This window comes from Physella acuta, unplaced genomic scaffold (genome assembly GCF_028476545.2).
Source record: "Physella acuta isolate Inbredline_101_S28 unplaced genomic scaffold, ASM2847654v3 ptg000230l, whole genome shotgun sequence".
NCBI lineage: Eukaryota > Metazoa > Mollusca > Gastropoda > Physidae > Physella > Physella acuta.
The window spans coordinates 135,659-149,630 of record NW_026731749.1 but is presented as its reverse complement, the minus strand read 5'-3'; the positions used below and the strand labels follow the sequence as shown (position 1 = coordinate 149,630).

The 13,972-nt window shown below is 36.8% G+C and overlaps 1 protein-coding gene across 3 annotated transcripts in view; it reads left to right on the top strand.

Annotated features, from left to right (window-relative positions):
* LOC131938050 (potassium voltage-gated channel protein Shab) overlaps positions 1–12,600 on the top strand; it is a 55,647-nt gene extending 43,047 nt beyond the window's left edge. For all 3 annotated transcript variants that reach the window (XM_059295915.1, XM_059295914.1, XM_059295916.1), the window contains 2 exons: positions 804–1,695; positions 9,866–12,600. In XM_059295915.1, the coding sequence (XP_059151898.1) occupies positions 804–1,695; positions 9,866–10,938 (1,965 nt within the window). In that variant the 3' untranslated portion in view covers positions 10,939–12,600. The remainder of the gene's footprint in view (positions 1–803; positions 1,696–9,865) is intronic.
* The last annotated feature ends 1,372 nt before the right edge of the window (positions 12,601–13,972 follow it).

Here is a 13,972-nt window from a genome sequence, read left to right as displayed (position 1 = left end):
TAAAATATTATGGTTTGCTTAGTACAAATTTTGATAGGTGCGATAAAGCCTTAATGTACAACTAAACATAAGTCTTAAGTATTAAAAAAAAAACAATTAAGAATATTAAGATAGCCAGGATTTGTTACCTTTCTAGAAAGTAGAATTGAGTATGCATGTTGCTGATTGGGTGAATTAAGTCACGTGTCATGCCTGTTGATTGGTTCTCTGGAGCTACAAAAAGCTGTGTGTGAAATGTAAAATAGAATGTGTCATTGCAGCAGATTTGTCTTATACTTTGTCTTTTCTACTTTGTTTGTTATCTGTGGTTTGTTGAAAGTTATGTTGTTTGTCAAAACTTGTCTCATGTGTTGTCAAAATTTTTACATATATATATATATATATATATATATATATATATATATATATATATATATATATATATATATATATATATATATATATATACTATGAGTATTATATATAGCCTATATATGTGTGTATATCCACGTTATCAGTTTATATGCATTTAGTTTCTCTAAATGACAAGCACCTCTTTTTTAGATAAGTAAGTTCAATGTGTAATTTGAATCATTATGCTCATACATCGCTTATTCTTCCTTGACTCTCCACACGCTATGGGCTTCACTTGTAATGGATGTTCCTTCATATTTCAGCATACAGCTTAGCTCCTATTGCTACACCCGTGTTCTATAACTCTTCAATCTCTTTGTTTAGATTATGTGTCCTGGGTCTAAAAATAGCGTTAGTGTTGAATCACGTGACCATAACCTCTAACCCCCATCTTGTGCTTTGTTTATCAGGGAAGAATGGAAGCCGGTCGAGCCGTCGGTGACAAGAGCTGTATCGAGCTTCAACAGCTCCCACGTCAGAGCAGTAACGCCAGCAGCAGCGACACCTACAGCAGCTGCATGACCCACCCGCAAGGTAGCCCGCGGAACTCGGGGGGTCATGGGGGTCAGGCGGGGGGTGACCGGCACAAGCAGAACTTGTACGTCAATCCTTTGGACGACCCCTCGAACCTGGAGCCCGAGGTCGTGCAGTCCCCGGGCGGGACCTGCTACGATACCGTGTTCAAAGAATCGCACCCCGACCCCCCGCCACACCTGCCCCAGCCACATCACCTTTTTCACCACCATCACCATCAACAACCGCAGAAGCGACCCCTCGTCTATCAGCCCCGGAACAATTTCGGCCCGGAGCAGGAGACGAGATTCAACGGGAGCAGCTCCATCGATAGCACCGGCTCCGGGAACCAGATCGTTCAGAAACTGGACGACGGGTTCACGGCCACCTGGGAGCGGGGCCCCGCCACGACGTACCCGGCCCCACACCACCCGTACCATTTCGTCTCGCCATCGCAGGGGGTCATGGGACTCGATCCTTCCCAGCATGCACCTAGCCCCGAGCACTCCCCCTCCGACTCGACCAGTCTGCTTCAAACGGAGATGGAGACCACGTACCCCAGGAAAGCCAGCTTCAAGCGCTACAAGTCCCTCTCCGTTGAGAAGCACCCCCGGGTGGCCAACATCAAGGAGCGGAACTACTCCTCCACCGACAGTTTGCACATCAACGCCAGTGGCCGGCCCAGGCTCAAATTTCGGAAAGCTGTGTCCCTGGCCAGTCGGCTCCAGCCCAGCCCATCCACGGGGCGGAAGTTGGCCAATTACCACCTCATCTCCAACTCTAAACCAGGTGAGTTCTTACGTCACTTCCGAATGGAGATTTCGATTGGTTTTATATATATATATATATATATATATATATATATATATATATATATATATATATATATATATATATATATATATATATATATATATATATATTGTATATATATATATATATATATATATATATATATATATATATATATATATATATATATGGAATGTATGCGTATGTCGGGGGGGGGGGGTGATCTGCTTTGCCAACACGGAAATATGCATACCAGACAACTTGTTTCAAACAAGACAACTCGTTGGATTAATTAAATGATAAACTATAACTTCATACGATCGGGCTGATTATAAATTGTTTTGTGTTGATTTAATTTTTTGACCTCGACACTAATGAGCAGTTTTAATGGTTGGGGTGGGAAAAATGGTAATGTTACGTTGCGCTATCGCCAAGACGCCCCCATATGAATGTATGTATGCAGGTATGTGTATATAAGCTTAAACATATGCACACATAAGTATATATATATATATATATATATATATATATATATATATATATATATATATATATATAAATAAAGTTATTTATATATACACATATATTTCTATTTATTCCGTAAGAATATGTGTATTAGCTTGCTCTATTTTCATTTCCTTCTACTATGTTTATTGATTCGTTATAAATTTACTCCTGTAAACAAAACGATGACACTCTCTCAGAAATGTTTTGTTTTGACATCTCTGTCAAAAGTTCTCGTTGGTTTTTTTTTTTTTAAATGTGTGGCGTCTCGTGATCCGTTTCAACTTTTTAATGCTCGTTTCTTTTTCCAGATGAGACCTTTCTTCTGCAATAATAGGTGAGTGGTTGCTAGGGGGTGCAAAAGTGCGCACGCAGACATGCGCACTGGTGTGACCTGCACGCGAGCAGATTGTTTACGTGTCTCGTTCTCATCAAAGTTCACTGTTGTCCGTAGCAACAACCCTGTATTCCCCCCCGTGTATTCTCCTCGTGTATCTGTTTGCTTTGGTTTCTGTCTGTTTTCCTCTGTTCGCTTTGTCATGTTTACACGAATACGTTTTATAGCAGATATTTTAGAGGCAAATATGTAGCATTGTATTATATTTGTTGGAAATACACAGCTAAAATATAAGTTATTCAATTTAGAAGCTATATAATAAAACGACATGAATATATTCCGATAAAAGATTGTTTTAAATGTTTATGTAGGTCATATGTATTATGTTATTTAGACACGTAGTAATAAATAGAGATTAAAGTCAATAAATAAAATACAATATCCTTTTTCTAGTTTATAAAAAGGTATCGTATGTATTAAATCATCGATTACTCACCTAAATACGGTGGGCTATAAAATATTTTTTATCAAATATTATTTTAACCAATTAACGAGTGGAGAAATTTTTTTAAACTTTAGGACCGACAATCAATTTTTTTTGTGTGTATAAAAATACACAGTACAACCTTAACTCAATATCTGCCTACCTTCCGATGGGTATAGGTTTTCAACTGTTGTGGTTTAGCCACACGTTTAGGTTGTGGTATCAGCTTCTTGAATGAGATGTAGTTGTGCGATGTGTTGTCATTGAATGAGATGTAGTTGTGTGTTGTGACAGGAATAAGATGTAGTTGTGTGTTGTAACAGGAATAAGATGTTGTGTGTTGTGATGTCATTGAATGAGATGTAGTTGTGTGTTGTGATGTGTCAGCTTCTTGAATGAGATGTAGTTGTGTGTTGTGATGCCATTGAATGAGATGTAGTTGTCTGTTGTGATGTGTCAGCTTCTTGAATGAGATGTAGTTGTGTGTTGTGACAGGAATGAGATGTAGTTGTGTGTTGTGACAGGAATGAGATGTAGTTGTGTGTTATGACAGGAATGAGATGTAGTTGTGTGTTGTGATGTGTCAGCTTCTTGAATGAGATGTAGTTGTGTGTTGTGTCAGCTTCTTGTATGAGGTGTTGTGGTATGTCGTAGTCTGTCAGCACTTTTGTCAAGTTACCCACGCACGCTGTGTTTCACTTAGGGGAAAAAATTTAAGCACGCGATTCGTGACATGCCTAGTGTCAAACGCTGGTTTCCAAAACACGATGTCATAACAGTGTACATTACACTGAACTGCTTTTAACTGATAAACCCTACATCTAGCTGCTTGTCTTTAGTTTTTTTTTTAAACATCTCTCCGGATGAGGCATAGCCCCCCCCCCCCCCCGTGCTGTCTTTGACTGCATCTAGCACCCCTTAAAAACGTCTTTAACTTTCGCTAGCTGTCTTTGACTGCATCTAGCACCCCTTAAAAACGTCTTTAACTTTCGCTAGCTGTCTTTGACTACATCTAGCACCCCTTAAAAACGTCTTTAACTTTCGCTAGCTGTCTTTGACTGCATCTAGCACCCCTTAAAAACGTCTTTAACTGCCTCTCACAGCCTCCATCAACCACAACAACAAACCACAACAAATAGTTGGCGTTTGGCCAACGTCTACCCCCCCCCCTCCCCCAGATCTTCAGCGCACAAGTATCGCTCGTCTAGCAAGTCGGCCGTAAGGATAAACAGTTCATTAGCTGGTGGGGGTGTGTGGGGGTGTGTGGGGACAAGTGCTTCAAACATGCAGTCAATTTTGTTGCAACAAACACGGCTCTGTGGGCCTTGCTTTTAAATTTACCTCGGCGCCGTCCCCGCTATCTTTAAACAAAATCTAAGTGTAGTCAGACGCAGGTTATGTTAGGCTTAAGCGCAGGAGTTGATCCAAAACTAATGATCTAATGATATACAGGGAGCGATACTTATATATATATATATGTATATATGTATATATATATATATATGTATATATGTATATATATATATGTATATATGTATATATATATATATATATATATATATATATATATATATATATATATATATATATATATATATATATATATATATATGCCCCCTCCAATACGCAGCGTTACTAGTGATCACGTGATTGTGTATATCGTAGCTCTAGTACCGAGTAAAATCCGACGGAGAGCGTCTTACAGCCCGTTAAGAATGAGGACTACCAATGATGGGCCCGAGTGGAAAGCTTCTTGCCTGGCAGCGATCCACAGGAGACGCTCAGATTATAAAACGAATCGATAAATCATTTGATGGTCAGTTTCCATCGTCGTTTCTCATGTCTTTGTTGGGCTGTTTTATAACGCGGGTCTAGTCGTGAAGAACTCGGACGTACTGAACATTTTGGGATTTTGGAGGCAAATATATTTATTTAGCCTGTTTTAATCAGACACACACACACTATATATATAAATATTTCTATATATATATATATATATATATATATATATATATATATATATATATATATATATATATATATATATATATATATATATATATATATATATATTCAACGTCGACATTGTTAATGGTACACAACTAGGGTGAGAGGATGGGTTCACAGGCTTTAGTTATTAAAAGAGACACTATTTCATGAATCATGCATACAGAATTCATAAAGTTGAAAGAAAATGCTCAGGTTTATAAAAGTACCTTTTTTTTTATTAGTAGACAAGCAAGCAGTTCAGTATGCGATCATAAATTATAAAATTGCCAACGACTTTTTTTGTTCTCTTTCATGCAAAAAAAAATCTGCTACCCTGTTTTATTTTTGACAGAAAAATCGGAAAATTTAAATGATGAATACGTTTGTTGTAATATATGGGGGCGGGGTTAAGAGTGGCAAGCGAGGCATGACCGTACCCCTCACCAAAGCTCAACTTCGATGACCACACTATCCGAGCCACCCTACCATATCCTCCACAGACCTCCATTCACCTCCCCAGGGCTCATTCCACTCATCGGATAATCCATCCAGGCCCCACCATTTCCACCGGACCCTCAATCCAGACGCTACCATGGCACCACTCTACCATTCCTGCCTACTCCCCTCCTGGAATCTTCCACAACACTGGCCTCCCACCATTCCACAAGGGCCTCATTCACCCCTCCATTTCCACTCTAGCAGGCCACCACCTCCACCATTTCCACCACCCCACCATTTCCACCACTCTACCATTCCACCACCCCACCATTTCCACCACCCCACCATTTCCACCACCCCACCATTTCCACCACCCCACCATTTCCACCACTCTACCATTCCACCACCCCACCATTTCCACCACCCCACCATTTCCACCACTCTACCATTCCACCACCCCACCATTTCCACCACCCCACCATTCCACCACCCCACCATTTCCACCACCCCACCATTTCCACCACCCCACCATTTCCACCACCCCACCATTCCACCACCCCACCATTTCCACCACCCCACCATTTCCACCACCCCACCATTTCCACCACCCCACCATTTCCACCACCCCACCATTCCACCACCCCACCATTTCCACCACCCCACCATTTCCACCACCCCACCATTTCCACCACCCCACCATTTCCACCACCCCACCATTTCCACCACCCCACCATTTCACCACCCCACCATTTCACCATCCCACCATTTCACCACCCCACCACCCCACCATTTCCACCACCCCACCATTTCACCACCCCACCATTTCACCATCCCACCATTTCACCACCCCACCACCCCACCACCCCACCACCCCACCATCTTATAAACCTTTGTTTTCGACATCCCAAAAACAATTACAATTCGAGCATTTAAAAATTCATAAGGCGTTGTTTTAAATAAACGTCAGTGCCGCATACTTCAAATAAGAATTTTTTTTCACAAAGAATTTCCAAGAATTTTTTTATTGCTTGCTATTGACGGCGCTAGTTTGAACGTCAGGGAGCCGAACAGAAATGGCTAGTGTGTTGTTTGTGGAAGGTGGGGTGGACAGATGTAGTGTAACACTCAGGTCTTTCTCAATTTGCGGCTGTCTCCAACATATGACGTTTTTAAAACATGGCTTGCATATGTATTAAACTACGGTCTAAATGACATTGGAAATATCATTCTACATATATATAATTTAATCCTACATATATATGGGATCGTAAGTTAACAGTTCGCCCCGGGCGCCGGGAGGGGTGGTATGCGTCCAGTGTTTCTTCCAAATTTTTTTCTCCTGGGGGCACTTGAAATTTCGGGGGGGTATATATTTTCTATATAAATTATATAAATTTCATTTCGTTCGGGGGGGGGGGCGGTAGAATTTTTTCGGGAGGTGGTGGCTTCGCGCCCCCCCCCCCCCCCTCGAAGAGATGCCTGGAAGAAACTCTGTACTCGTCTGATTCTAATAGAATAGAATAAAACTGCCTAGCTTGTTATAATTAGAAGACAAATGCCTATGCATTCCACAAATTCCGTTCCCAGCCAACGGTTCAATTTTTTCCGATGACCAGCAATCACACGTGGAGCTAATTGCAATCCCATTGGGTCACTGGTTGTTCATTTTTTTTTAAGTGTGAGATCCCCTGTATTTCCGTACACGGCTCGTGATGTTCAGCACGTGTTTGGCGCTCAATCGATTCTTTACTGCTCGGGCTTTTCTTTCACCTTTTTTTCGCTCTTTCTTCGGCGTGTTTCTTCTGCGCTCTTTGGGCATTTGCGCGCTAATTGTTTTGGCGCAAATGTATCTGTAATAGTTGCGAAGTTTTAAATTTTTGTTTACAAAATTGTTCAGTGCAACGTTGTAAAGTTTATTTTAGCTAAAAAAAAATTAGCAATGTTATCACAAACATTTTTTTTAATACAACCTTTACCGTCATTTACCGTACCGGGTGGCATCAGACATAGTAACGACACTGATTAAAGTTCATCGATATTACTTGAATACATAACTTACTTTCATCTACTCCTTATTGATGAAGTCTAAAACAATTACTTTTTAAAACATATACGCACGTTTCTATTTTACCTGTAATTTTCAAGGTTTTAATAATTGATTAACTCCTCCCTACACCTGTCCTACAGACATACCTAAACAGCACTCATTATATATATATATATATATATATATATATATATATATATATATATATATATATATATATATATATATATATATATATATATATAATAAAAAAGAGGAATTAAGCTTATAAAAGGCTGACATTGTTATCACCAGCAGACTATAGAAAATACTCTACCATGATTACATAAAATCAATATGGAAAGACACGGAATGATTATGCTACACATTCAAAAAGAAAAAAACAACTAAATTTACTAAACAAAAAACGAAATTGTTTTTATAAATGAATTTATTCAAAAGTAATGACATTTAAAACTGACATTTAGTATGCTACTTATCTTATTTAAAACGTATTTACTTTCCAGTCAGAATCATAAAAAACGTAATCTGTTTGTCGACTTTTTAGTTAGGCCTACTTAAAACGGTTTAATCCTCTGCAGATTATCTTTAAATAGCTGCTTTTTGATACGGTGTATAGTGCATGATTTAAGATTATATAACGGAATGAAATAATGTTAATATTAGATCCGATAATTTTGCGTAATAAAATAGGAATGGTTTAGCTTAAGTTTTTTTGTTGATATTTCTAGGAAATGTTCATTCGTGTAGCAGTCCTAATCGATCTCCAACGCAGTCTAAATGACACGTTGTGTTTCTTCGGCAGCTTTTCTCTTGATGATAGTATTTGTTGGCTTGTCTATCTAGATTAGCAGTCAAAAATGCGACTACTTAGCAGCGCTGTGTCTAATTGTCTAAATGTCGGGTGTTTTCTAAACATACGAGAAAATGTTCAGTGTCCTTCTATCTATGGGTTCCTGGTGTATCTACCAATTAGACGACTATTTACCAAAACGTTACGAAGATGTTGTGTAAAGCTAGTGTATCGTTTAGATGTGTGTCGCATATCCGCTCCATCTAAAAATAGAAATATTCTGTAACCTGCTTTTGATATATTATTTTATTCATTGTTCAACCCTTTTGTGAGTGTGGACTGAGGGAAAAACAAACTTTTTTTTTTAAATCGAATGTAAAATCAATCTAAGCATAAAGTAACCATTGTTCCAACAATATTTTTTAAAAGTAAATTATTTTATTTATTACAATTAAAACGATGCTTAAAAAAATACATTTCTTAATGAATTGAGGTAACTGACTGGCCTTTTGTCGATTTGTTTCATTTTGCTTTTATTTTATTTCCCATTGTGTTTTGTACAGCATCTGTTGTGCTTCATAACGTCACTATACGTCAAACGTCTGCAATGTGCTTGGTCACACCAGTCACGCGCCCCCTCTTCCCTCCCTCGTCCACATTATGACGTCATAGCTTTGTGTGCCCATTTTGTTTACAAAACTGTATAAGTGGGAAAAGTGTATTCACAGCCTTGACGTCATAGCTAGCTCCGTCAATTCTGTTTAAACAACATAGCTTCAAACCACCGGACGCTTAGATGCAACACTCAGCATTGTCAGTTGTACTCTGCTAGCCTACACTGTTAGAATCAACATGTCAATGCTTTTAACTTATTTATTTCAGCTTACATATATAGATCATTTTTCGTCGTCAAAGTTTTGTAGACTGTAGAGATGTAGACTGGATATATATATATATATATATATATATATATATATATATATATATATATATATATATATATAGTGTGTGTATATATATATATATATTATGTATACACATATATAGGCCTATATATATGTATATATAATTATGTATATACATATATATGAACATACATAAATGAATATATATATATATACACACATATGTAATATACATGTATATTATATATAGGCTATAGGTGTATATATATATATATATATATATATATATATATATATATATATATATATATATATATAATGTCTGAGAAATAATGATAATGTACCATTGTAATTATGTATATGATTATATGTCTGTACCTATGTTCACAGTAAATTTATTTATTTTAATATATACATTTAAAAAAAGAAAAGCTTTACCAATCAGCTCAAAATAAATCTACAAGATCACGGATTAGAAACTTAATAAACATTCCTGTTTATATTTGACAGTTTGTTGCATCTAAATAAAGATTTTGTCTTTAAGTACTCTAAGTGATACGTTATTGTTGTAGTGTTTTATTTTTACTCCGTTACTTGTCTAAAATGACGAATCAGTTTTTAATGGTTGTATAATTAAATGGTTTTATAATTGCCGTATTTTTGTCCCCAGCTCTGGATGCTCCAATCCCAGAAAAGTCAATCGAGAAATTTTCCGTCTTGCAGAGGTCCAGCCCCGCCCTTCTAGAACCTTCCCCTAAAAAACCTGCAAACCTGTCGGGCCACCGTCAGAAAGACAGTGCGCAGTGCGTGCTGACGTCACCCTCCTCCGAATCTTCCTACTCCCTCGGGCCCTTGTCCGCCGGCCAGCGGCGCGCCCACTGGCGGTACTTCAACGCCAACAGTCACCCCCAGTCCAACTGCGACAACAACCTCTCGCAGGCCGACACCGGGCAGCGCAGTCCCCTCTACCGTCACTCGTCTTTCCCCCTGACTGGCCACCAGCTCATGACCTGTGTCAACATCGATTCCCCCGACGATAACGACGAGAACGTCAGCCCCCCGCCCATCTCCTCTTGCCCCAACAACAACCTCAACAACAACAACAACAACACGACTCCTGTGCTCTGTGACTCGGCGTCCAGGCGTCGGGCCCTGCGGAACGTCAGGCAGTTTATACCGGGTGCTATTGTGCACTCGGAGGGCGAGGAAGAAGAGGAGGAGGAAGAAGAAGAGGACGACGAAGAAGAAGAGGATATAGACTGTATAGCTTGGCCAACAACGAACGTCACACAAACTGTTCTCAGCCCAACAAGTCAGGAGGAAGGCAGTCAGCGAGGCTCAACATCCGGTCTTTCATCGTCTCCATCATCCGGGTCACTCTCCGATCACAACCTGCTCAAATCTTCGCCATCATCGGATATGGTTCCACGGCAACAGGGCTCTCAGATTAGCGAAGATCCCACGTCGCAGAGCCACAGTCTCTACGAGACCGCTGAATCGCTGCCAGACGACAGTGAGAACGGCGTGGATCCTTTTCATTATCAGTCAGATCCTTCCCCACCCGGTAGCAACGGTGGTGGTGGTGGTGGTGGTGGGTTGAATCACCAACAGCAACAGATACCTACCCCTCATCAACTTGCATCGATGCAACAACATCAACCCAACTCCGTAAGTCCTTCTGATGCCAGTACTAAATTTGACAAAAATCCCCATCTGAATGTGGCCGGTGGAACGAGTGGTTAGGTGATTAGCTAAATATTTTGTCCATTTTTAAATACACAACTGACAAAACGGTAGTAAAAAAATTTTTTACAAATATACTTTTTAATAATTTGTTGGAAACCCGTATGATGCAAGCAGATAGTAACTGCAAGAGGCATTTTTTTTCATACTGCACAGTCATAGTTGACCATAACTGCTGTTAATATAGTTATGTATTTTTTTTATTTCAGTTTTCTTTGGTTTAGAGAAAAACAAACAATTTTTTTTTAAAAAATCGATTTTTGGGGATTGAATGACCCAACCAACCAAACATCGGCAGGATTACCAAGGCTTCCAACTGGGCAATATAATTATGTTGTACAGATTTTAATGACAATAATGTATATATTTTATTTGGCGCACACAAAAAACTATTCAGCACTAATTTAAGAAAAAACTTTTCTGCTGTGTGTAGGGTCCTCATTTTGTGTTCTTTGTTTACTCGATGTTGGCTTTAACACACACAAAAATATTCACACGCTAAAACATTATTACAAGAGCCAAAAGTTTTTCTTTATTTACAACATGGCAGCAAAAATAAATTTTGAGTAAACTTGGTTTGATCTATTTGATCAATAAATGTAGGACATGTCAAAGAAATAAAGATAACCTACAAAATCTTGCTTTAAGTTGAACTCTTTAAACATTTAATTCACCAAAAAAAAATTAAAATTTTTACGGTTCTCTTAATTCCTTATGAGTTGACGGTTAAATAAACATAGTGGTTAACCACTAAATGTATCACGTTATGTGATTTCCAGTCACATTTTGATATCGAAAATTGATTTATTTACAAAGTACACCCTAGCTTTAATTTTCACTTGAAACATTTAATATAACTTGCCAGGTTTTTAACACGTTTAAACATTTTAAGCTAGCACAGTTAAACGAAATATAATATTATTGTCATCATCTTTGATCTTTCGGTTTCTCTGTTTGAAAAGCAGGCTTAATTTTTTTTTAACACTCAAAAGATTTGATTTTTTTTTCCTCAAACAATGAAAAAGGCAGCGTTATCAACGCAGAATAATGTATTTTATTTATAAAAAATAAAAGGTGAAAACTGTTTGCAGCTGTGTTGAGAAAATATAGTTGCTAAAGTGTCAAAACTTGCCAAATTGTTCATTAAGTAGGCCTACTGTTAGTTTAGATCTACTTTAACTATGTGATTGTGATAGCATAGCCTACTTCTAGATCTATATAGTCTAGATCCAGTAGGCCTAATCACCTCTCTACTTATGATCGTCTCTTTTAAATGATCACCTCATGCTCTAAACAAAAGTGTTTCATATCTCCCACTGTTTTGCTTTTATAAAAAGCTACCGTAAAGTGTGTAATCGAATAGGAAATAATCAAACAAACTTGCCATAACTTAAAATAAGGCTACATATGAAAGACAAAAATACATGGTAACCCGACATAATATTTCTATATTATTTATGACCTTATTTTAGGAAGATTAATTCTTGTTAATACAATCAATTTTTTTTTATTGGCATGATTTATAATAACAATCGATCTTTTTTTAGCTGGTGTACCTTTTGCAATTTAGATCAAGTATCAGTTTTAAAAAATTTACAAGTACATTTTAGTTTATCCCAATATAGTTTATTCTGTAGATCTATTAAGACATGTACAAACATAGCCATGTGATGATCTCTTTGAGGAGGTGGGGTGGGGGGGGGGGGGGTGTAAGAATATAGCAAGAATTTAATCTCGATTTGATTGTGTTTTCAGGAAATTTGAAGTGGAGTCCGATAAAACAATTTGATTTTTAATTGTGGCAATTTTCTTTTTTTTTCTTTCTTAAATTAGTGACAATTTTTCAGCTACAACATTTCACTAGTTCACTTTTATTTTGATTAGGGATAAACTTGATCTATATCAAACAATTTTACTGATTTTTAATATGATGTGACTTCTTCACAGAATGCAATTTTTAATAGGATCAAACTGAAATCAAACAATTTAAATAGAATATAAATATGATAACAGTGATTTTTTTCAACAACAATATATTTTTTTAAAAAAAAGCCTGCTTTTACTAAAAAATTTAAAATGGTGTTTTATATTAATGTCAATACCTTTTACTAAAATATTAAGAAAAAGATAAAATATTTTCTGATATCAAAATGTCATGGATGAAATAAATAAATGTGTAGCTTAGGCTATTTGGAACATATTTTTAAAATATATTCTAAATATTCATTAAAAAATTAACATAAAGTAACATTTGAAAAAAAAATCATATAGATTATAGATCTATAACTAGCCTTAAAAAAATACATAGTTTCTGCAATAATAATAATATTGATCTGGATCAATTGTTAAACTTAATACTTATTAGATCCCGGTGTTAAGTTAACACTTTTTTTTATTGTCATTCTTAAACACATCACAGTATTAATTTTATGTTGTTCAAATCCTAGTGTTGTGTTGACCATGTAATCTAAGCTGTTAAAAATGTGTTTGAAATAAAACACAAGTGGGAAAAACATCATCAATGACAATAATATTATATAGAAATCTAGGACGCCTAATTATTAAATTAATGAATGTAGATTTAGTTTTACTTAAAATTGAACTTTAAAATAAGGTTCTTTTTTCCTTTAAATTAAACTTTAGAAATTATGAGAAATATGTGTACTGTTAGTTACTTCAGCTGCATTAATATGTTTAGAGTTTAGCGATTTAGATTTTTAAAATTCTTTTTTACAACTATAAATGTATTTTTAAAGTGTAAAATAAATTTGATGCATTTAATCATGTCAATTACCTAGGTTTAGAATTTAGCTACAATTGAACTTAAGTTCTGATTAGGGTACATTAGCAACCTATTGTAGTCACAAACTATTATCTCAGTTTTACTCTATACATTTAGTAGTTTACTTTAACATATTGTTTAAAATGTATGAAATGCATTGAAATAATATTAGTAAAATGTTAAACCATGTCCTCCACAATTTTTGTTGCCAGTTATGAATGCTAGAGAAATTAGTGCTCTTAGAAATGGAAA